This window comes from Salvia miltiorrhiza, chromosome 1, assembly GCF_028751815.1.
Source record: "Salvia miltiorrhiza cultivar Shanhuang (shh) chromosome 1, IMPLAD_Smil_shh, whole genome shotgun sequence".
In the NCBI taxonomy this organism is placed as follows: Eukaryota; Viridiplantae; Streptophyta; class Magnoliopsida; order Lamiales; family Lamiaceae; genus Salvia; species Salvia miltiorrhiza.
This window is the reverse complement of record NC_080387.1, coordinates 32,355,655-32,382,110: the sequence shown is the minus strand read 5'-3', so window position 1 is coordinate 32,382,110 and position 26,456 is coordinate 32,355,655. Positions and strand designations below refer to the sequence as shown.

The window sequence follows — 26,456 nt, the reverse complement described above, 5'->3', positions numbered from 1 at the left end:
GTGGTATAATATTATCTTGTTGGGCTTAGACTCTTAACCCATATTTCTATTAATGGAGCTATCATTGATTATGATCAGAGTCACGAAACTAAACCTATGCGATCCTGAGTTCGAATATTGTCATTTGATTAGCATCTCTTAATGCCTTTCATTTTATCTCCTTTCATCTTATCTCTTTAGATATGCATACCCGATTTAATGGGTAAATTATAAATTTTATTCAGCTCAATTAAGTTCTTCAATTATTTTCCTATTTCTTTTTGCCTTGGAGAAGTCGGGTCGTTACAGAATCCCATTCCTCAAATGTCTTAAGGGATCTGCAGTGGGGGCAGCTCATCGATCTCGTTCTTGGCGGCGGCGAGCAGCACAGGGTTATTTAATTCAGATGCAAAACGACAACGTTTGGCCCTTAATTAATCTACTCAGCATAAGTGTGACACGTTATCTAATTAATAGCCGAAAAACGTCATTATGAGAAAATTACAAATCGGAGTAACGGTCATGGATTTATACGCGAGATTTTAAGGTAAAGGGAAAAACAAGAATCACACCAAACTTCATGAATTTTGATGCTATTTGCCATTATTATTATTATTATTATTATTATTATTATTATTATTATTGGAATTTAACCGAACTATGTAAACCCATTTTAAATTAGACCGAAAATAGAGATAATGGGCTGAATATTTTCTTCTTATATATCTTCTCGAATCTCGATTGCTTACTCTTCGATGGGCACGGAACCGGAGACGAGTGTAAAATTAAGTGCAAATTTTGAAAAATAAAAAGTAAAGAAAATAGTATGAAATAAATTAAAATATTGTATTCATATTCAAATGATTATATTCCACCCAATTTAATACAAGTATTATAATTTAATAACGATATTTGTGGAGATCAACGTCTAAAAACATATTTGACGACGCCAGGAATGTGAGTCTGCTTGAGATAATCATCCCAATTTATGCTTTTGGGATTGAAGTTGAATATCTCATTTTCCATATGCTCCTTTGCCGCGCTTCTCAATTTCTCTGCGTTCGCGTCGTTGAATCTGCATATATATTCACATAATTTATTAAAAAAAAGTTATTTATATTTGCAAAAACCAACTTTTTCAATGAAAAGAAAAGATTGTATTATTAAGGGTAATTACATCTAAATCCACAAACTTTCAAGTGTTTTGATTTTCATAAGATTGGCAATTTTCATTTAATTAATGTCATCATGGCTTGTTAAGGTAGCAAATTAATGTCATCTGACTAGCTGAAGACCCATACATCCAATAACAATATTTAGTACATCAACCGTTTAAGCCATATATATAAAATTTAAAAATAAAAGAAAATGAAACTTTGTATATTTAAAGGCAATATTTTTAATTCATATACAGAATTAGAATTTGTAGTTATAACTACCCCACTTTTTAAATAAATAAGGATATGATATATTCTAATAATTCGATTTGATTAATATATTGCAAGTAAAAGTTTGCTTGATAAACTTACACTCTGTTGAGGAAGAAATAAGGGCTAAATAGATCGACCAACCGCATCACGAACTCGGCCTTTCTAGAAAGATCGAGATAGGTTGTATCAAAGTATCGCCAACTTGCAGCATTTACAACACCTAGCATCTGAAACGGATCGATTAGTTAGCACTAAAATATTGAATTTATATTCTTTCAAAAAAATTATTGAATTTATATTTAGCTAAATTATATAAATTCTAGCTGAGACAATGATATGATATAATATGATATGATTGAGGGTGGTTCAAATAATTAAGTCTAGATGTATATTGTATAAAAACGAATTATTTTCAACTCTTAGATCGTGTAGATCTATGGTAAATTTTTCACTTTATTGAATGATTTTTTTTATGATGCCGATTCAAATTTTATAGTTGGTGAAAATTCTATTTTTAGAATTCATCATTTTTATAATAAAATTATAATGTTCCATAGCAAATTCATATAATACTCTCTATGTCTCATACGAGTGTATACTTTTGCCATTTTAGTATGTCCCGCAAGAGTGTGCATTTTCTTTTTTAAAATTATTTTTTCCACTAATAAAAGTGTGGCCCTTCTTCTACTAATAACACTCACCTAACATTTATTAAAACTCGTATCAACAATGATCATGCACATTCTTATAAAATAAAGGGGCTATTTTATATATATCTGAACTCATTTAAATCATTATCTCATATGATATAATTATGCACAAACCTTAATGGGAATCAAATAATGGAGTTCCGCATATCTTCGAAAAGCAACCCTAGTAGCCAACTGCGGTCCCATTCTGACAACGACAGGCTTGCCATCTTTGGCGATCCATGGATTTTGTATGAAGAAATGAACAATGCTGTCTCGAACGAGGTGATATGGCGCTGGGTTTGATGACGATGATCCCACGTGGCAAATCATATGTGTCGTTTCATTCACGTGTGATGCCATTAATACCATTATAGCATTCACCACCATGTCTGCTGGAATCTGCATGCTCAATAAGCTTCTTTCAGAAGCAAGCATGTATATAAAAATGTCTTATTTATACATACATACATATATATAGATATAGATATATAGATATATATAGTAATGTTTTCTCACCAAATCTATTGTAGTTCGGGGATCGCCTGGGTGGCAAGTCAATTTGCCTGTTCCAAATCCAACTATGAAAGCATCAATGGTTCTACATGTATCCCCAAAATAAATTAATAAAAAACTTATATATATATATATATAGAGAGAGAGAGAGAGGAGAGAGATCATATAAATGTATTTTAGTACTCTTATAACGACATAATATTAACTACAAAATTATTTAATGTTGAACATGTACAAAACGGTATATATGAATTCAAAATTGTAACATGCATTAACATTATTGCATGTAATGCAATTTTCACCAGATGCATGATTATATATGCAATACAGCATTGCTTTCACAAAAATTCATGAGAACCCTTACTTAAAATGACAACGAGAAACTATTATCAACCCTTGAATCATGAATATCTATGCATAATCTTAATGGCTGAATACAACATTTGAGTTCGAGTTATGAAGGGAGCAAAAATTTTATTATTTTCCCTTTTTCTTAAATATAATTAATTTTTCGGTGAATGTAGTAACTTTACACATCAGTGTAATATTCTCAGTTCTCTTGATAAAATGTGATTTTCATTATAACTAACTCTCACATATATTGATTTGGGTATACAATCATTTATTAAGGTTGGGTACTCCAAATTAGGATATGTATCTAAGTAGACTAAGTTCTAAAACTTCAACTTTTAGAGCATCACTAACGCATTACTCGAGTGCCTACTCGAGTAGGAGTATTGCACTCGAGTAGGGCGTTGCAGGTGAGTGCTACTTGAGTCTTCGAGTATGCACGAGTAATTTCCTTTTTTTTCTTTTTTTTTAATTCTCTTCTCCTTTTTAAAAATTTCTCTCTCCTCTTTGAAAACTAAAAAAATCAAGTAGACTATCAAGTAACCCCAATGCAACACTACTTACTCAATAACACAATCACTATCAAGTAGGCTATCAAGTAAGTCCATTGCGGATGCTCTTAACAATGAATATTAATCAGAACACTTCAACAATAATGTAGTCTGCCGGTATCGGCAAAAAATCTATCGATAAATTTGATCTCCGACGAAAAATCGATGACCAATGTCCGACAGTACCGTAGATTACGTCGATAAAAAGTGTACCGATACCTGCCGTCGGTGAATCCCAATGGATACATTGTGTCAGTCGTTACCAACAGACCGAGTCTGTCTATAATTTTCATATGTTTACGATAGGTGTGTCCGTTATTATTCTTGTCGGAGGTTGGCCGACGGAGTCTGCATTTTTATTGACGAAATTTGTCCGTCGATATTTTTTAATATTTTTATAATTGAATATTATTAAAAGGGATAATTGCGTGAAAATACACAAACTTTGCCAAAAATCCATATTTGACGCGAAGTTAGGATTTTACATTTTAATACACCAACTTTCGTTGTTGTCCAAATTTGACAAGACTTAATTCTTAGAAATTCAAAAAACAATCCCCTTTTGTAAATAATTATACAAAGACCCACTTATGTTATTATTTGGGACATTTAAACCAAAAACAAGATATTTCCTTATGATGTTTTCTTTTAATCTTTAATCCGCGCCTAAAATGGTTTAAAAGAAAACATCATAAGGAAATATCTTGTTTTGATTTAAATGTCTCAAATTATAACATAAGTGGGTCTTTGTATAATTATTTACAAAACATGGTTGTTTTCTGAATTTTTAAGAATTAAGTTGTGTCAAATTTGGACAACAACGAAAATTGGTGTATTAAAATGTAAAATCCTAACTTCGCGTTAAATATGGATTTTTGGCAAAGTTTGTGTATTTAGATGCAATTTTCCCTTATTAAAATGATGAATTTAATTACATGACATAAAAATATTTGAACCAGCTAGAGAATCCAAAACACAAAATTGATTACCTGACCCCTTCAATCCAACCGGGGAAAGGTTCCCTGAAGGTACTTGTTATGATGGTAGGGCGAATAATTATAAGAGGTATATTCTCTTTGAATTGTCCCAACACCATTTCTCCCATTGCCTTTGTAAAACTGTAAGTATTTGGCCACCCATACTTCCTTGCTCTGAAAATCGTATTAAATTTAAGATAAATCATCAACTTTTCATAGAAACAATTCATTAATTTAATGTTTCCACATTTATTCTTTTTTCAAAAAAAAATTATATGGTTGGGGCTGAGTTCCAAAAGTTAATCGAAAGTAAAGAAAAACTTAATTACTGAGCACAAAGTCGAAATATAGTAGTATTAAAGATATATAGAGATAGCTTGGTTGAAATAAAAATTTGTTATTATAACTTTTCCACTGAAGTATGGATTGATTATTTATCATCCTTCGAGCCTATTAATATAATTAATCTCATATATCACATTCACCGAATATCATAAATTATTTATAGATTAAGTGTAGGAGTTTTAATTTTCACAATACGAAATTTTTATTTGACATATTAATTAAGATGGACTGACTTAGAGGTGTTTGGCCGAACTTATGAACTTATAAGCTGCTTCAAATTGTTTGGCAAAATAAGCCCTTAAATAGTACTCATTATAAGTTCACAAGCTCCAAGAGCTTATAAGCTCCCAAAAAAATAACTCAACTTATTTTTTCGTAATCTTATATGCAACAATCATTTTACAAGATTAAACTATAATTTGTTATTTTCATCATATAATGTTTCAAGTTTATATCTCTTTGATTTACTCTCTCTAGAAAAAAAATTCTCTCTCTAACTTGTAAACTCAATTAATCAAACATTTTGACAACTTATAAGTTCTTTAAACATCTTATAAGTTGTTGGAGATTACAGGGACGAATCAAAAATTCTTTCGATTGACTGAAATATTTGAATGATTGATTATAAATAACTATAAATATAAATTATATTAAAAAAATCACCACTAAATAATAATTCGAGTATGTTACAATTAAAACATACTCCCTCCATCCCAAACGAAATGTCCTATTTCTTTTCAGCACGGAGATTAAGAAATGTGTATAAAGTAGATAAAGTGGGTTGGTGAAAATTATTTAAATATTAAGTATAGAGAGAGAGTGTATTACTAAAAAAGGAAATATGACATTTCGTTTGGGACAGCCCAAAAAATAGGACATTTCGTTTGGGACGGAGGGAGTACAAATTTTGATTGACTGGAATATTTAAATGATTGACTCGTTATCAACACTATCAAAAATTTATTTCTCATGAAGTAATATTCATTGCAAAAAATATCATTTCAAACCAAAGTATATACTATATTAATTGGAGATTGGGGTTTAAAGGTTATGCTTATTTATTACTCCATATACATACTTTAAATAAATATATACACAAATGTATAAATATGGAATACTCCCTCCGTCCCAAACGAAATGTCATGTTTTCTTTTTTGGCAATACACTCTCTCTGTATACTTAATATTTAAATAATTTCCACTAACTCACTTTATCTACTTTATACAAATTTCTTAATCTCCGTGCCGAAAAGAAATAGGTCATTTCGTTTGGGACGAAGGAAGTATATTATTATATATTTAGAAAAAGAAATTGTGGGGGCGCGTGCCCCATGATGGAAAGTGTGCGTCCGTCACTAAAAATTTATAAGTTTTTAAACCTTTTTAGGGTATATAAGTTTAGTCAATTACTTTGCTAATGACTTAATATGTAATTGAAATTTAGCAAACCTTTGAAGACCTAAATCTCTCATCACTGATGTAGTGTAATTTTGTGTGGCTGCATCAGCGCGTAACTGTTGCAGATTTTGTTGGATAATTTTATTTTCCATGTCGATATCCAGTCCTAATACGTCACCCAATTTCAGTGGCGTCTCCAAAATAAGACCCTCCTTCTCTCCACTCACATACGCTGCAAAATCCACACTTATATTGGTCATTTTATAATTACACCATGCCTTTCTATATCTTTTCAATTACAACACCACATCTACTCATTTTACAATTGCTATCCGATTATTTTTTTTGGCCGATGATATTTTTCATGTAGCGAGATTTAAAGGAAAAAAAAATTACTATGTGTTAGAAACATTAATCTTTCTTGATAAAATGATAAGTGACATAACGTTTTGCCAAATATGCATTTTGTTGTGCATATAGATCTTATTTTTATTCTCCATATAGTTTAATCTAATATTTATTACTCCTTTTGTTCCAATTAGCTTGATCAATATTTCTTTTTGGATCATTTCAATTAAATTGATTAATTTTTTTATATAAAATAAATATAAGCAAAGAAATATCTAATCACTTATTCACTTTATCATCAAACTCACTTAAATCACTAGTATCTTAAATCTTGTATTAAAAGAAGTTGATCTCTTAGGTGAGACGGGAGGAGTATAAAAGTAACTTGGTTTGCAAAGTTTAATTTCCCTATTACATCCCCATTATATATTCAATTTAAGAACAATATATTATATTTATTTATTACTATCGTAAAAGTATTTATTTCTACAATTTTGAAATAGTCATTTTGAAGAAGGAAACACAATATTTGGCCACTAATTAAAAAAAATACAAAATCTGGCCATTTATTATGTGAGACTGTTTTGCCCTTAATTAGGGCGAATCGAATTTGGGTTTGCGCGCGGGTCAGGCACATATGGCACTAATGTGCCAACTAGTGTCATATGTGTCAACCGAAAAAAAAAAATAAGTATATGGCACTAATGTCACTAATATAAGCCATAAGTACCATTCGTGCAACACTACATAAGAGAGTATATGACACTAATGACACTAATATGGTCATAAGTACAATTCGTGCAGCACACTAAATGGAGAATCTGAACCCTAAATGATAATCTAAACCTTATATGGACAATCTAAATCCTACGAGAAAGTGTTCAAAATAGTCGTATAACCCATCTAAATAATATCAGCACACAGGTATATAACACTAACTAATGGCACTAATATGACCATATAAGTACCATTCGTATGGCACTAATGACACTAATGTGGCCATAAGTTCCATTCGTGCAGCACTGAGTATATGGCACTTGTGGTACTAATTAATTGTGTCATGTGTATCTAACCTGCACGCAAACCCGAATTCGACCCGAATCTAGTTCGCCTAAAAAAAGGCAAAAAAGTCCTAAAACGTAAAAAATGGCCAGATTTTGGGTTTTTTCAATTAGTGGCCAAATATTATGTTTCCTTCTTCAAAATGGTCATGCGAGTATATTGTTTTATTTTTCATTATACATAAAATGTCTTACTTTGAAAAAAAAAAAAAAAAAACAGTAATATAATTCATTTTATATATTTGATATAAAGTTAAAAAAATATATTTAAAATAAAACATTCTGCTAGTGTTTATAAAATTATTGCCATACATACAAGAGGTCCGAATCTCAATGCTATTATTTAATTTAATCCTATATATCTGTAATAATGAAATGAAAGTATTCGTTTTTCTTTTCTTTTTCTGCTCTTTTTTTTTAGGGTGGAAAGAAGTTTTTCTGGAGTTGATAATGGGAAACGCGCGTATCAAATAAACAGTATACTAACCAGTAGATACGTGAAGGAACATTCTCAATTTTCTGCATTTCTTCGAAAAACTCAAAACATTTGCCGCTCCAATCGTGTTTACTCCCAGCGCAAAATCATATCTGTCAAAACATTTAAATTTATAGACGATTCGAATTCTCAACTTATCAATTGGAGAGAGAAAGTTTTACTAATAAATGGTCACATGATATCTTGACTTATCCAAACTCTATATCCTCTCCATCATGAATTCACCCCTAATGGCCGGGAAGATTGTAACTCAAATCAAGCTTACGTTTAAAAATACACACATCAAGATCATTGTGTAGAGATTTATAAATATAGAATCAAGATTTGATTTGGATCATCTTGTTGAAGATCATGTACATTTTAAAGTGATCGATGCATGAAGTTTTAATATTAATGGGAATTGCAGAAATAATATGCACCTTTCATCAAAATTAGTAGTTGCAGCTAAATTGATGATAATTTCCACTTGTCCAAATAACTCTTCCAAATATGAGTTTTGTAATCCCAAACAATCAAGAGTAATATCGCCGGATAATACAGTAATCTTTTCCTGGATAAGAGAATCCAGTTTTGGTCCATATTTCTTCCTCACTACCTTAAACAAGTCCTTCTCCATCACCTGTCAAATTATTATTAAAATCAAAGTCAGAGGGTTTTTTAGGACAATTACTTAGATTGATTTGGAAATTAGGACAATAACTTTCGGACTTGTAAAAATATGACACTAATTAATAAGCGTTGCACCTGCGGAACATTTATGGGCCAATTATCGAATTTTGAGACTTTTTCACACGGACCAAGCATATGACAACCCGCACGGAGGGGTTGATTATGTGGCAAGCACGTCATTTTTACGGCTCCGGATAAGATGTCATGTGCTTGGTGCATGCGGGAAAGTCTGAAAATTCGATAATTGATCGAGAAATGTCCTGCTGGTGCAACACTTATTAATTAGTGTCCTATTTTTACAAGTCCGAAAGTTATTGTCCTAATTTCCAAATCAACCTAAGTTATTGTCCTAAAAAATCCTTTGGCTCTTAAAATCATAAGATATTTTATTTTATCAGATGGATCGAACATGATATATATAGATCCAACACGAGAATAACAATTTTTCATGAGTAATGAATTAGTCAAATATAAATTGCTTGTAATGCACGAATAGTGGCCTTATTCAGTTATTGTAGTGAAATTTGTGTCCCTGTCAGGATTCAAACCCAAGTGAAATTTTCACCCTCCAAGTAAATATTAGCCATAGGATTTAAATATCTCACATTCCATATGCATTCTCATTTCTCTCCACATTTGGTCATTCTCACTTGATCCTCTCATAACTCATGAACATACATATCTAGTAAATATGGTGAAAATGTTGTCCCCTCCCGGATTCGAACCCAAATCAAAATGTTTATTCACACAGTACATTGATTTGTTCATAAAAAATATTGATTTGTTCAGTGTTTTCTCACGCATTCTCCATTCTCTAAATATTTAACATTCTCTATGAAACTTCTCTCTCTCTCTCTCTCTATACACACACACACACACATTAATAAAATATACGAACAATATTCTCACTGGGATTGAATCCTGGAGGGGACGAAATTTTACCACATTAATTTAATACTGTTGTCCGTGTGTTATATATAATTGATTTGTTTATAGATTTATATTGACTTGTGTTATATATAATTGATTTGTTTATAGATTTATATTGACTTATTCGTAGATTTTGTTTATTATGTTTGTTAAATATATTTTTTCATAAATTTTAAATATACATGGACTATAGAAATAACGAATTAATGATCATATGGTCTATAAGTCATCTCATTGGTGTATTCTCTCTCTATCCACCTATATGTATACACACACACACACACACACATATATATATATATATATATGATATATTTGCATGGAGATTATGCATATTAGCAATTTTATTTAGTTTTGGAAGTGTTATTAGTAAGATAATTTTTTTATTAATATGTTTCAAATTAACTATCTAATAAATATTGAATCTTGCAAAGTATAGTATGCAGAAGTTGAAACCAAATCATGAAGAATGAATAAAAATAATTATCCATAAATTAATTATAGGTTTTTCATTTTCCTCTTTGATGAATAATGAAACTTATAAGTGAAGAACAAACCTCCGTATTAAAACGATGTAAAGCTGATAAAGAATCAGCGGCCCTCAGCAGAAGATATAGCTTCTTCACATTTGGTTGAACCCTAATTATCTTCTCAATCACAACTGCACGCACACAGACACACACACACACAAACACATATAATATATATATAGATTCACACACACACACATACATGTAAGTGTTAGTTTGTAACTGAAAGTGCATAAGTTGTGTGTGTGTGTGTAAAATATACTCCATATGTTACCCTTTGCAAGAAAGCCAGTGGCACCAGTGAGAAGAATGCTTTTGTTTTCAAGAAAGTGAAGTATGTTGTGCAATTCCATCACAAACAACCGAAAATTAGTTCAAGAATGAAGTAGTAATCTAAGTTATGGAGTTGGCAACCACTGATATATATATATATGGTTGAGTTATCATAAAAATCACATTTACGAGTAGAATTAAGAATCAATCTACACCCCACATCAATGACAAATGTAAGGTCACAATTTAATTTAATTTTTTGCATAATAAAAAGTATTTCAATTTCCATTTTTTCACCCCCAAGATAGGGATTACAGTTTTACCGCTTCAAGCCAAAAAAAATCTGTCTCCATATATTTCACCCCCAAAATAGGGATAATTAACCTTAGTATAATTATCCGTATTAAAAAAAAATTGATTGATTATAGTGAAGCATTACTGCTTTTTTTATTTGGGAGAGCTGGGGAGGGGGAGCAATGGGGTTTGAACCCGAGATCTCACTGTTCACACAGTGGAGGTCTCCTTGCTTGGTGTCCCCTTGGGGACGTGAAGCATTACTGCTAATAAATAAAAATAAAGGAATAAAATTAATTATAAGTTATCACAATAAAATATAGATTTTTATTTGAATTCATCTCTCCATATAAACTTTGGCCTTTAATTTGGTTACTGAGGCATTTTTAGTTTTTGTTATGTTTTACAATTTTTTCTAACCGGCTAATTTAGGAGTCAGGGGATTTTTTAGGACAATAACTTATGTTGATTTGAAAATTAGGACAAAAACTTTCGGATTTGTAAAAATAGGACGCTAATTTTTTTTAGAGTAATATATAAGACACTAATTAATAAGCGTCGTAAAAATGGGACATTTCTCGGCCGATAATTGGCCGAAAAATGTCCTGTGGATGCAACACTTATTAATTAGTGTCCTATTTTACTCTAAAAAAATTAGTGTCCTATTTTTACAAGCTCAAAAGTTATTGTCCTAATTTAATGACCCGACTTTTAATTGAGGATTAAATTCTTCTAATAACTGATTTAAGGATTTATTATGATAATTAGGGTTCGGCATCCATTAATAAAATACACTTATATGAATTTGATAATTTATATACGTGATGATTTATTTTTATTTTATTTTCAATGAGTGACACTCAAAATATATTTTGAGTCCATTAATTTATTGTGGAGGATTTAACATTGAAGTGTTAAATATGAATCTTTTATCGATTGTTTTACTTGAGCCCATGAGTTATTTAATTTATGTTAGAGGCAAACCCAAATGGATTTTATACTTCAAATAAGAATTAGTCTTGTATGTTTCAATGTATTTAAATGAGTTTGGAACCATATGATTAATGTATTAATCTCTTAGATATTTTGATGATTAAGTTGGAACCATACTAAGTATACTGAAGAAATTCCACAGTCATACAAAGTATGCTGAAGAAATTCCATGTTCACACGATCCTCATCCATCCAAGCCACCCCATTTTTCTTTAAAATCACAGCCACTTTCACCATTGTTTTTCATACTCACCGTCTCCTACGTTCATTCCTCCAACCAAACTTCATGGTAATTATTACAAGTATTTTTCCATCTCATTTCTTTGTCATTTACAGAGCACCTTTTGATATCCTATTATTCATGCTTATTATGCAGAAACAGTAAATCATTATCTACCAATTCAAGGTTACTTTCTAAATCGAAATACTCCATTTCTTGTATCAAGTTCATAACTCCAAAAGAACCACCAACGCATACAACTGCTCATATTCCTCTTTATGTGCATACAACTTGTGTATAAACTCGTTTTAACATTGATGTTCGAAAGGTTGAATTTACAAGTGAGGTGTTTATATGCAGTGTGATTAATTGAAGAACAATTAAAGATCTTGACTTTTTACATGGACATATAGAGATAATTACTTCCTGACTATGTATGAATTTTGCTCAAATCATCTATGCTATGACTGAATTTGGGGCTGAGCCGTGTTCTGCATACGTGAGTGATGGAATCAGGGGGCGGCAGCCGCTGCGGCTGCCGGCGGCGGAGCCATAGGGTGGTCTCCGTTCTGCCAAGAGAGAAAGAGAGGAAGGATTTCAGATTTTTTATTTAAAATTTAGAAAGGGGAAAAAGATGAGGAAATTTAAAATGAAAGGAGAAGGGGAATTAGGGCTTACCTTAAGCTGCCGGATGAAGGAGGCGGCGCCGGTGGTGGCTCCGGCCTTCTGCTGGAGAAGATGAACCAGGCGCGGCTGCGGCTGCGGCTTACGCCGTGTCTGCGTGCGTGTGTGTGTGAGTCAGTGAGAAAGAAAAAAAGGTGAGAACGAGGGAGAAAGGGAGATGGCGAGATGAGCGACGACGCCGTGGTCTTCACGCCGCGGCGGACTGCCGCGAGAATGAGGGAGTAGGCGGCGGCCCGGCGATGGCAGCGCACCGCGGTGGTGGTGTCTGCTGCGCCTGGGTCCAGCGACCGAGAGTGAGCGAGAGAGATAGAGGCGAGAAGGGAGAAGAGGAGACCGAGGGGGTGAGAGGGAGAGCGGAGGCGATGGCGAGGCGACGCGCCGGAGGCGGCGCCGTTCTCAGCCGAACAGAGAGAGAGAGACGAGAGGGGGAGCCGATAAAGAGAGAGAGGATGATAGGCGCAGCTTTGAATGTGTGTGTTTGAGTGTGTTTAGTGTGTGTTTTAATTAGGTTTAGAATTAAAAGTGGGCTTGGGCTTTTATTTAAGTTGATGGGCTTCTCTTATTAAAGAATTTGGGCTCGGCCCTTTTACCAAAATCTGATAGACTTTTATTTAATGGACTTGGGCCTATTTTAAATTAATTGCTTGGGCCTTTATTAAATAAATTGAATGGATCTAATTTATCTAATTAATTTGGGCTTATATCCATTTAAATTATTTGAGCTCTTAATTATTAATTTAAATTGAGCTTGATTAATTTAATTATATATTGAACTTTAAATTAATTATTTAAATGGAGTTCTTTTATTTCAAGTATTTTTTACAAATGGACTTTAAAATAAAATATTTTGAGTTAAACTCTTATTTAAATTAATTCTTTTCAAATGACTTATTAATATGGATTATTTGAAAATGATTAAATTATTTGAAGTATGAGAAAGAATGATCTATGATGACATAATTTGTTTATGTAATATTATATGATTTGTTATTAAATGACGGAATATCTGACTTGATGGCGTGAGTAGAATGAGTTATGGTTGATGCGCATGTTGATATTCGAATAAACGGTTTCGAACCTAAATGTTAGTTATGTGATAGATGTTTTGAGTTTAAGGTTTTGAACGAGACAAGATTAATATGGATGCTAGAACCCTAAAATCATTAAAGGAGATAGTTTAGTTTAGAGACCTATCTTCCTTTCTTACATGACTCTTCGTCAATAAAGGTCCAGACGGGAAGTGAAAGCTAAAGAAGGAGGTAACTCTACGCCCCTAGTGGGAACGGAATGAGGTGGGCTTTCTTAAAACACGTATATAGAGTTCCCCTGCATACAGGCCTCTTATACGAAATGAAATGAATGACATGATATGACTGTATTATTTCAAATGGTGAATGGTTCTTATGAAATGAAATGTTTATGGAAATGATTAAATGATGAATGGTTCTTATGAAAGAAAGGAAATGTTTATGAATGATTGTCTGCCAAAAATGTTTATGTTTTATGTATGTATCCTATCTGTGTTGGTTCGCCAACTATAAAGGAAATCGAATTCGGATCCTACGCTAGACGAAGGTTTGCTAGTAAGGGTTAACGTGTACACTCATGGAGACTGTGTGTCGCTTGCGACCGGTCTTAGCGTCCGTGGAAGGAGGCCTCCTTCCCGGCGTGTAAAAGGAACAGATATGGATCATATAGACTGAAAATGGGATGCGCATCCAACTTTATGAAATGAAAGAAAATGTTTAGTAAGCACAGGTCCTTCAAGTAAAACCCTGTGTGTTACTGTTGGCAGTACAATAAATGATATAAAATGTTATGTTTCCGGCATATGTTCACTGAGTATTATTACTCAGCTCTGCATGTTGTTTTCCCTAATGTGCAGGTTGAGCGGGTGATGGAATGGAGTGGAGTTGAGCGGATGTACCTTTTGACATAAAATAATAATGTAACCTTGAGTATACATCTTCATATGTATATCTCACACGTATTTCCGCTGAAAGATACTCTGATTATGATAATGTTTTATTTTAAGTATGATACTCTTTTGTTGAGTAATCCACTTCGACGGGCCTTCCCGAACGAATGTCTTGATTTTGCCCAAGTGATCAGTTATGATCCTAGTGTTATATAATAAATGTCTCTTTTCGTAAAATGTTTGATTGTTAAGTAAATGCCCCTTTCTTTCCCCGCTTCTTAATCCCCTTCCCGAGTCATAACCCCGGTTAAACCATCCTTAGGGATTGCGGGCTGTGACAGAGTGGTATCAGAGCAGTTCGTTTGCTCTGGCCCAAGAATTTTCCTTCAAAAGCCAAGTCTAGATTGAGTCATTTGACTTAAATGAATTTTATGACACCGCTCAACGCTCCATTGCATCACGCTTAATCAAGAAAAAGGTAATTGAAGTTACAATGTTTAATTATGTTATGGTTTTAAACAATTGCAAGGATGTGATTGTGAAACGCATGCTATGAATGAATGTTGAATGATTTACGTTGGTATGACAGATTTGATACGTACTATGTTGATACGATTGTACGAATGAAAGGACATGGACACGTTTTTCAAGGAACATAGATTGCTATGAGTTACCTGATCATAAATTAGAAAAGACTATAGATTGATGGATCAATAGGATATTCCTATATACTAGATGCTTGATATGTTGAATGAGAAAAATGACTGAACACCTCGAATGTTTTGGTTTCCATCGGAAGACTGTGGTTTCGTTAAAACTCAAAGATAGACTGAAAAGATACGTGCCACGATGATAGTAAGTCAACGAAAGGTGGCATGAGATAACTTTAAGATGGACGTTACACCACGAAGGTTTTAAGCATAGTCTCTACGTTCGAAAGTTCACACATGACAGAATATCAAATTGATTTCGTTTCATGATGAGTTGTAGAAAGAATATGGTTTGACTGTTACATTACTATGTTGTAATATGTCTACTTATGTAAGAATGTTGAATGTTCAGAATATGAGTCTAGAACAAATGATCCTAAGTTTGAACTTTTAGCTTACTGCGAGCTGAAGTTTTGTTATATATAGTATCTTGAGGGTTTAGAAGACCCAGAATTACCAAGTTCGGGATGATGTTTCCCGTGTAATTGGGAAGTGATTATGTTGGACCTGGCCAGTCCACATGATCCAAATCTCAGTAGACGTCTTTTGGGTTTATAAACCCCTGTATTTCAACTTCAGTTTAAAAAAAAAATCAGATGGGTTCTCACTCTAGGTCATTTTGTTCGACCTGGTAGTTACTCATTTCTACCCTCTGGTTATTTATTTGAGTCTCTTGAACAAATTTTCTACAACACTTTATTTTGATATCATTCGAGATTTGAGCCTTTGCAACTTTTGAGTTGTTCTAGTAGATTCTTTTGATGTATACGACTAAGAAGCGTTAGTATATTGACTTAGTAAGTCACCCAAATTATAGCATGGTTAATTGACCTTCAGTTGTGTCTAAATTAGTAGAGATTAGTATTTCTCCTATGATTATTATCGACCACTCCTTTTGTTAACAATTTATAGTACAAACCGTAAGGTTTGAGAATAAGGACTTGAGTTATTTTGTCTATGCTGATTTCACGATGGAATCATGGAAAAAGTGTTACGCAGGTGATATGAGAAAAGGAATGTATTGATGATCGTTTTTTTAAAAAATAGAATGTCTGGTAGATGAGAAGCTAGAAACGAGGTGGGGACAGAAATGAACCATCACGAAAGATGGATGAACTTTTTCTCGAGTAAAGCTTGTTTTATCAATGAAACTAAGAATCCAGTTGAGGGTAAACTCTAGATTAAGACGATGAAGAGAATCTTTGATTTTCTTTGTACCGCACCAGAACGACTTCATATGTTGCATTCCAGTTGACTAGATCTACAGATTTTGGTGGGAGGCCAAAAGAAAAGCAATGACTCAAGAATGGTTAGCAAACTTGTCATAGAAAGACTTTAAGACGGACACATATGACATATATTTTCAATATCTGCGATAAGTGGAAAGAAACGAAAATGTTCAATCTCAAGCAAAACAAGATGTCTATGACCAAGTACGACCAGATTTGCTGCGACATATCCGTTATGCCCCACAATAGGTGGACACCAATGAAAAAAAAAACTCCCGAAGAAGTTTCGCCTTGGCCTAAAGTATGAGATAAGAATAGCACTCGCCAACCACGGTGAGTTTACGTACTTTGAATTGCTCAACAAAACTCTAGACGCCAAGGTAGTTATGCTTGGGGATCACCCGACACAAATTCAAACTGAACAAAGTGGTCAAGACATGAAAAAAACTTTTCAACCGTAGAAGGGACAACGATAGTAACGCGTAGTTATATGAACCTGTAATTGAATGTAGGATCACTTAAGGTGGTAGCGAATAACTTGATGTTATACCAATATGGAACGTAGATGTAACCCTAGGAATGGACTGGTTAGCTGAGAACTATATGCTACGATTTATATATTAAATGGGAAATCTCATTCAAACCTTCAAGAATAGACGCATTAAGTTTTCAAGAGATAAGTATAAGGAGAGAATATCAGTTATTTCATACATACAAGCCATGAAAGTGATAAATAAGAAACATTACCAAGTTTTCCTTGTATACCTAAACGAAGGAGCTAGAACAGAAAGGACAGTCGAGGATGTAAAAGTTATACGTGAATTCCATTATGATTATCCGGAGAACTTACCAAGACTGCCACCCAATAGACAAGTAGAATTTACCATCGACCTAGTACCAAGATCGATACGTGTATCAAAAGCATCGAACAAGATGACTCCAAAGGAGTTGGAGAACCTAAAGATCCAATTGCAGAAAACGACTAGACCTAAGTTTGATCATGTCTAGTGCATTCCCATCAGGAGCGCATATTTTGTATGTTATGAAGAAGTATGGTACTTTAAAAAGGCGCACAGACAATAGAGCGTGGAACAAAATAATACTCAAGAATGAATATCCTTTACTGAGGGTAGATGAATTGTTTGACCAACTCAAAGGTGCAAATGTGTTTTCCAAGATCGATTGAGGATCGGATGTCATCACCCAAGACAACTTTTAGAACGGGTTATGACCACTACAAGTTTGTAGTTGTGCCATTCAGGCTAACAAATGGCCAGATATATTCATGGGCATCATTGATAGAGTATTCCACCTTCACCTGGATAAGTTTGTCTTAGTGACTCCAAGAATGAAGATGAACATAAGGAACATTTAGGGACCATGTACACAAGTACTATTGGGTGAACGAATTTATGCCAAATCAGTAGGTGTGAGTTTTGCTCAAGGAAGTGGCATTTTCTGGAACATATTGAATGATTTGAGTTTATATATGTGTTTATATTTATTAAATATTGCACGTAAAATTTACTTAGAATAATTTGAACACCAAGGTTCAAATTTGATGAAGGCCGTGAGTCATAAGGCCAAAGACGAGCGATGCTCGATTTTAATTGAGATATTTTGAGCATGCCAATGTGTTTAGAATAATTAAAAATATTTGTATTTAAATTTTTGGAATTTATTTCCATTAAATACAAATTTTCTAACTATTCGATGATTTATTAAGTTGAGATATGTGGAGTATGTGAAGTCATGTAAGTGAACTAGCAGTGCATATGAGTTAATGCTATGTTAGTAAGACTATATGAATTATTTGAGTATTTATAAGATGAGCATGATTAGTAAGTTATTGAGCTTTTTGAATTGCATGAGAAATGCATATAAAATGGCTAAGTATGAGAAATTAGTATGGATGAGATTTATTAGTTAAATGAGATAAATAAATTAGAGAAGCATGTTAATTAATTATAGTTGGAATTTAGTATTTAATTACAAAGTCCGAGATTTAATCGAGAACTATGAGCATGATAAATTGTTAAGATATAATTTATTATTTTGAGTTTGATATCGATTATGTGTCTAAATGGAGTGAGTGTGAGAGTTATGAATAACGCACATAAATGTTGGTATCTGACACTCGAACAATTGGTGTCGAGTATAAATGATAGTTTAATGATAAAGAGTTTTGATGATTTTGAATTGTAGTGCTAGAGATTCTAAAACCTGATAAGGAATTTGTAGTAGCTGATGAGACAAAGAGGATGGGTTGAACCCGTAAAGGATTATGATTTTGGTATTAACCATCGCATAGACAAGACCAATGTAGTAGATGATGCAGTGAGCCTGAAGGTCTCGTCTAAGATATGATAAGATGATGATAGAAGTGATTAAACCACCCAGCTTGAGGAAAATTGTGGTAGGAGCACGAAGGAAGGATGAGAACTTAAGAGTAAGAATAAGGATAAGAAGTTTCAAGAATTACCACGAGGAATCAAATAATGCTATCTTCTTTGAAGGGAAGATATGCATCTCCATGACAATGAACTTAAGAATAAGATAAAGCCATGGCACCCTTATACTATCACCAGGAAGTACTAAGATGTATTAAGATCTAGAAAAAAATTCTAGTTAGGAGGAATAAAACGAGATGTAACCTCATTTGTTGAAATATGTCTTGCGTGCTAACAAGTGAAGGTTTTACAACATATCATATCGTTACTTTGAGTCATCGAGCTCATAAAGTCAAGCTTAATGTCATGTTTGGGACAAACCGAGCCCTTAACGAACCAATGAATTTCGTTGTCGAGATGGATTTTTCGAATCCATCAGACTTAAGCAAAGGTTGTCACGAAAGGGGGCAGTCAATGCCCACATGACTCGAGATTCCTTCGATGAATGAATAAAAGTTTATAACGGCGTTTTAAGCTGACTGCCTACATGCTCGAAATGGTTGGTCTCCTTACAAACTGTTTAAGTTGCCTTAGGAATGTTTTAGAGATATTAGTCGTTATAGTTCCGCTTAAACGACATAGAAATTACTAATGAGGTATGTTGAAGACGACCGAGCTAAACTGGGGTGAAAGCTGAGAACATGTTTTTGCCACTAATTGTGAGGCATATAATACCAGTTATCAATCGACTATCGATAGGTTAGCAAATGAGGCGTTATACGCGAGGAAATATAGATCACCAATTTGTTGAGATGAAATGACTAGATGATTGAAATCATCCGTCAAAATTTGATAGTGAATAAAAGAGGGCCATGATTGACAGAGTCATATGTTGACAAATGACGAATTGACCTATGATGTGAAAGTGGGGAGATAATTTTCATAAAAGTTTCTCCATCAAGATGAATCGTTAGATTCGGTGTGAAAGGTAAACTCAAGCCACGTTTCATAGGACCATATGAATTACTAGAACGAATATGCCCTGTAGCCTACAGGTTGGCGTTGCCGCCAAGCCTTGGGAATATGCACAATGTATTCCACGTATCACAGTTAAGAAAGTATGTTTACGATTCAAAGCATGTAATCCATAGAGACGACATTGTCCTTAGTCCAGATATGAGTTATGAGGAAAGACCCGAATCTATCTTAGATCGGAAGGTTCAGATACTAAGGAATAAATCGATACCAATAGTCAAAGTCTTATGGAGACATCATGGTCAAGAAGAGGCGACATGGGAACCCGAGTCTACCATGAAAGAAAAGTACCCAGAGTTGTTTCCTGAGGTACAAATTTCGGGACGAAATTTCTTTTAAGGGGGATAGTATGTAATGACCCGACTTTTAATTGAGGATTAAATTCTTCTAATAACTGATTTAAGGATTTATTATGATAATTAGGGTTCGGCATCCATTAATAAAATACACTTATATGAATTTGATAATTTATATACGTGATGATTTATTTTTATTTTATTTTCAATGAGTGACACTCAAAATATATTTTGAGTCCATTAATTTATTGTGGAGGATTTAACATTGAAGTGTTAAATATGAATCTTTTATCGATTGTTTTACTTGAGCCCATGAGTTATTTAATTTATGTTAGAGGCAAGCCCAAATGGATTTTATACTTCAAATAAGAATTAGTCTTGTATGTTTCAATGTATTTAAATAAGTTTGGAACCATATGATTAATGTATTAATCTCTTAGATATTTTGATGATTAAGTTGGAACCATACTAAGTATACTGAAGAAATTCCACAGTCATACAAAGTATGCTGAAGAAATTCCATGTTCACACGATCCTCATCCATCCAAGCCACCCCATTTTTCTTTAAAATCACAGCCACTTTCACCATTGTTTTTCATACTCACCGTCTCCTACGTTCATTCCTCCAACCAAACTTCATGGTAATTATTACAAGTATTTTTCCATCTCATTTCTTTGTCATTTACAGAGCACCTTTTGATATCCTATTATTCATGCTTATTATGCAGAAACAGTAAATCATTATCTACCAATTCAAGGTTACTTTCTAAATCGAAATACTCCATTTCTTGTATCAAGTTCATAACTCCAAAAGAACCACCAACGCATACAACTGCTCATATTCCTCTTTATGTGCATACAACTTGTGTATAAACTCGTTTTAACATTGATGTTCGAAAGGCTGAATTTACAAGTGAGGTGTTTATATGCAGTGTGATTAATTGAAGAACAATTAAAGATCTTGACTTTTTACATGGACATATAGAGATAATTACTTCCTGACTATGTATGAATTTTGCTCAAATCATCTATGCTATGACTGAATTTGGGGCTGAGCCGTGTTCTGCATACGTGAGTGATGGAATCAGGGGGCGGCAGCCGCTGCGGCTGCCGGCGGCGGAGCCACAGGGTGGTCTCCGTTCTGCCAAGAGAGAAAGAGAGGAAGGATTTCAGATTTTTTTTTTAAAATTTAGAAAGGGGAAAAAGATAAGGAAATTTAAAATGAAAGGAGAAGGGGAATTAGGGCTTACCTTAAGCTGCCGGATGAAGGAGGCGGCGCCGGTGGTGGCTCCGGCCTTCTGCTGGAGAAGATGAACCAGGCGCGGCTGCGGCTGCGGCTTACGCCGTGTCTGCGTGCGTGTGTGTGTGAGTCAGTGAGAAAGAAAAAAAAGGTGAGAACGAGGGAGAAAGGGAGATGGCGAGATGAGCGACGACGCCGTGGTCTTCACGCCGCGGCGGACTGCCGCGAGAATGAGGGAGCAGGTGTAGTAGCCCGCTATTTTATTTTATGATTAAGAGCAATAAATGCAATATTTATTTTTACATCTTTCAGTTGATTTTAATCCAGTGATTAATATTCAGTTAATTCAGCTAAGAGTTCTGAATTAGATGTCATTACCTGAGATGACCACGATTGAATTATTGAGTAGTCAATGATTTATTTCAGAATGATAATTGACTTAACGAAGTCAAGTTATTATTTTATTTGTAATCAAAATATTATTTCTATTTATTTAACTTTATTACTTGAGTCGTGAGTTTACTCCGAATTGTGAAGTGAATTAAATCTATGGATACAATTTAGATTCATTCTACGAGTATCACGATATTAGTAAGGCAGGAAATCAAATATCGAATAACAAGATTTATTGCTTCTGTTTATACTTCACTTTACAAACCCCTATATATATATATATATATATATATATATATATATATATATATATATTTACTTATCTATCAGCATTTAAAGAGTGAGATAAGGGAAAGAAAAAAATGCACTCCACGCCTGCTCAGCTCCACGCCTATTGTATCTTTTTGACTCCAGCCATTTTGCACATTTTTGACTAAAACAAGTGTGCATTTCACACCCGAACACCTTCATTTTGTTCCAGACTTCAGCAGCTATTAATCTCCATTTCGTTCCCATTCCACACTTAGAAAGTTCAGGACAGTAGGGGCCTTCATACATTCTCTGCCAGGAGGTAAACTTCTTTAACTCTCTTCAACTCCTCCAAGATTTCACCTACATTAATGGAAAGAACATTCATTTCAGTTCAGTTCAATCATTCCAGTTCGTTAAACTCAACGGCAATCAGCCAACCAACAGTCATTCCCAAGGTATTAATTCTATTTCAGATATCCATTCTAGTAAGCATTCATACCAAGCATAATCAGTTCCAGATGATATAAGACTCACATAAGCATGATAGACATAACAGACGCAGACTTTATCATATAGAACACCAACCTCTATTGTTGAACAAGTGTCAATAAGAATTCGAGTCAAACGAGCATAGTATGAGTCACATGCGAATGAGAGTTTAGACTGCATCTGTTTATATTTTGTCGTTGAGAACCGAAAAGGAAAAGAAGGAGCAAGATGTCTACTTAGCTTTAGGAAGGAGTGGGCGACTGCCCTGCTTCGAATCGGGAAGACGGCGCGACGACGGAGCCTCCATTGACGTCGGAACTAAAGAGTCGCAGGAGGTGGCAGACATCGCCTACTCGCTGGAATCGTACAACGGCAACGACCGGGACGATTCTGACTTAGGCATTTAGGACTTCCTTTTTCTCACCCCCTTCTTTCGGCTTGTGAGATACGATGGAGAGAGAGAGGACGGATGGACGGCGACTGTAAATCGCCGGGTTTACAGAACGCCGGGGCGCCGAGCAGAGAGGGAGACGGTTCAAAATCAAAGGGGGAAATTAGGGCTGCTCGTTTGGGGATCCCCCATTAAATTGAGGAAGGAGGGAGGACGAACGAAGGCGGCGGCCTCAGAGACGCAGACGACGGCCGTTCGCCGGACACCCAATTGCAGCGGCGACGGCGACCTTCAATTCGTGAATTAGGGCTCGCTCTCCTCGCCTCGGACGAACTGTCAGCAATAGAGAAGATAAGGAGAGAGAGGCGGGTGCGGCCACGCCGGACCTAGGATCGGCGGTAGCCGACGCCGGTCGAAGCAGAGGCGGCGGCTGCAACCTCGACTGAAGGGGAGAAGGCGACTGATATGAGAAGAGAGCTCGACTGATGAGAAAGAAGGAGAGAGAGAGGCCGACTGATTTTCTTTTAGAAGGATTGGGCCTTTGTTATTTATTCAAATTGGGCCTTGTTTTATTTCAATTGGGCCTTTAATTTATTTAATTTGGGCTGGTTTAAATCCTTGAATTGGACCTTGATTAATTATTTCTTTGGGCCGAGTTTATTTATATTAAAGCCCAACAGCATTTTATTAATCGGGCTGCTGTATTATCTTAGCTGGGCCTTGATCGTTTAATTTATTTATTTGAGCCCAACCAATCAATTATTTATTCGTGGGACCAAGATTTATTTAATTACTTGAACCAATGAATTATTTCAATCGGGCCTTTTATATTAATTATTAAGGCCACTTCCACTTAATTAATTATTAGGCTGTCTTATGTTGGACCTTTTAATTATTCGAATTTATAACATTACTTTTCCTTATTATTAAGCCCGATTAATTATGAGGTTATAAAGCGAATAAGCCTAGGTATTTATTTCTTTTCTATCGAATACAAGGAGCATGATTTATTTAATTGGCGGATTAGAACACCCTATAGAAAACGGATTAATTTTAGATAATTATCCGGCTTCATGAGATGAGACTTAGCTTTTGTTTAAATCCGATAGCCTGGATTAATAGTAAAATTTCCGATTATTATTTCAGAATAATAATTCATGCATAAGAGGATCATGCATCGTTAATTTCGTATTCTCATTATTTGAGGATTTTGCTCGAGCAGTATCTTATTTATATTCTTGTAATAAAGGTCAAGCACGAGATTAATAATCAGTCAATGAGCTACTGTACCACAGAAAGTTTCTATCAGGTGGGCATTACTTTTACTATACGTATATAGAGATCCCCTGCGTGTCGTAGGCCTCTTATACGAATGAATGCATGAGATGATTTAATTGTTAATTTCAGTTTTATATATCTATCAAATGAGTTTAATGTTACATTTGAGCAAGTTATATCGTTACAAAATATTTGAGTTAAAGTTATTTCAAGTATTGTCTTGCCATAAAATGTTTAAATTTTAGTATGATATCTATCTGCTTTGGCTTTGCCAATGATGCAATCGAATTCGGGTCCTGAGCAGTTGATAGTTATCCTGCCAGGGCTAGTGTACACCAGTGACCGTGAGTCATCTAGCGGGTTGGCCGGTCAAGTGACCGTGAGAGGTGGCCACCTCTCCGGCACACAGTTCCAGATATGATAGATTACAAGAGAACTTAGACTGCAGTCGAACTTTAAGAATCACAACTGAATTTTGTAAGCTTGGGCCTTTTTAGCGAAAAACCCCTTGCTGTACTGTTTATGATGGCATGACAATTTAAATCTTTACGAAGCATGTTATATTTCATAGTAGGCATATGTGCCCACTGAGTACCTTTGTACTCAAGCCCTGCATATATTTCTAAATGTGCAGGTTGAGCAGCTACCGATGGTGATGAAGTGACGAGCGGGACTTTTTTTTTGTCTTATTATGTATTAATGAACTCTAGGGATACATGTCTTCATACATGTAATCAGAACCTTATTCCGCTGCGTACTCAGAAGTTTTATGTTATTTTGGCTAAGTCGGAGTTATCCGAACTTACTAGTTATTTGAGTTTATACGACTAAACCTCCGTCATATTATAAATATCCCTTTTGTTAACAATGATGAAATGTGATCCTTCCTTGTTTGATTATTCCCCTTTCCACCCCGCTTCTAATCTCCCTCCATTAGTCACGGTTTCCCGGCTTAATTATCCTTAATTAGGTCCGGTCGTGACAGAGGTTGTCTGTATGCATTACATGCTTGACCCTTGGGTTGAAGCATACGTGTTTGACTGATTTAATCTGATGAGTATCTGTTTGTCCTTGGGTCACAAAAAAAAAAAAAAAAAAAAAAAAAAATCTACCAACGCAAGGGCAATCATTCCAGCAACAAGGCTACAAAAGCCAAAAGGGTACTCCTAGACAGATAGGAGATAACCAACAAAGAATCCTGCCCTGCCCAAATTGCAACAAGAACCATGGGAGATGATGCAATAATGGAAGAGTGGAAGTGAAGGTTGTTACACAGTAGCCAGAAGGGCATTATGCAAACCGTTGTTTGAATAAGGAACAAGGGACGGGTCTATGCTGAACTTGCTTGTCCAGGCTCCGTATCTGCAAGCAATCCATGTTTTGCCCCAACCACACCAAGAGTAGTAACCACACCAAAAACAACAACAACAACAATAACACATGTGTGCATGAACTTAAAGCTGAGCATAAATTCACTCAAAGCCATGGTGAATAACTCGTATGTTATACCAATGGGAGACATTGACGTAATCTTAGGAGTAGATTATCTAGCTGTGAACCAAACTACCATCATTTGCAACAAAAGACAAATTTCTTTTCGACCCCTTGGAAATGAACTGACACTTTCCCATGGAATCAGCATGAGCAAGAGGGAGGCAATCATCTCCACCCTCGACGCAATAAAGATGATAAAGAAATAATATTCGGACTACCTTGTGTATTTTCATGGAGAACAAGGAACCGAGAAGAGCATTAGAGACATGACAATCGAATGAGAATTTCTTGATGGTTCCTGAAGATCTCGCCGATGTGCAACCGTTCTTTTCGAAAGAGGAAAATTGGCACATTGAGAATGTGTATAGACTATAAAGAGTTGAACAAGGAGACATTCAAGAACAAGTACCCCTGTCGAAGATAAATGACCTTTTCGATCAGGTCAGAGGAGTGACTGTATTCTTAAAGATAGACCTAAGGATTGGGTATCATCAACTAAAGATTTGGTCAGAGGATGTACCTAAGATGGCCTTCCGAATTAGATATAGCCATTATGAGTTCGTAGTGGTGTCATTCGGATTGACTAATGCACCGGTCGTGTTCATGGA

The 26,456-nt window shown here is 34.7% G+C and overlaps 2 protein-coding genes across 2 annotated transcripts in view; one reads left to right on the top strand and one right to left on the bottom strand.

Moving 5' to 3' along the window:
- LOC131020541 (uncharacterized) overlaps positions 1–26,456 on the top strand; it is a 1,142,091-nt gene that overhangs the window by 535,024 nt on the left and 580,611 nt on the right. The window lies entirely within an intron of this gene.
- Positions 861–10,667, bottom strand: LOC131020415 (fatty acyl-CoA reductase 3-like). Its single transcript, XM_057949194.1, has 10 exons — positions 10,544–10,667; positions 10,297–10,400; positions 8,560–8,759; positions 8,132–8,232; positions 6,287–6,467; positions 4,506–4,667; positions 2,618–2,699; positions 2,234–2,500; positions 1,509–1,636; positions 861–1,054 (listed from the first exon to the last, which is right to left on the bottom strand). The coding sequence occupies exons 1-10, from the start codon at positions 10,620–10,622 to the stop codon at positions 901–903; spliced, it is 1,458 nt and encodes a 485-aa protein (XP_057805177.1). The 5' UTR covers positions 10,623–10,667; the 3' UTR covers positions 861–900.

Bases quoted from the DNA above. Each gene is read 5' to 3' on its own strand.
- LOC131020415 (XM_057949194.1), bottom strand. From the start codon at position 10,622: ATGGAATTGCACAACATACTTCACTTTCTTGAAAACAAAAGCATTCTT. The intron at 8,233-8,559 runs GTGCATATTATT...ATGTTTTGACAG, and splicing joins ACTACTAATTTTGATGAAAG to ATATGATTTTGCGCTGGGAG. The intron at 4,668-6,286 runs GTTTGCTAAATT...TACGATTTTCAG, and splicing joins AGAGATTTAGGTCTTCAAAG to AGCAAGGAAGTATGGGTGGC.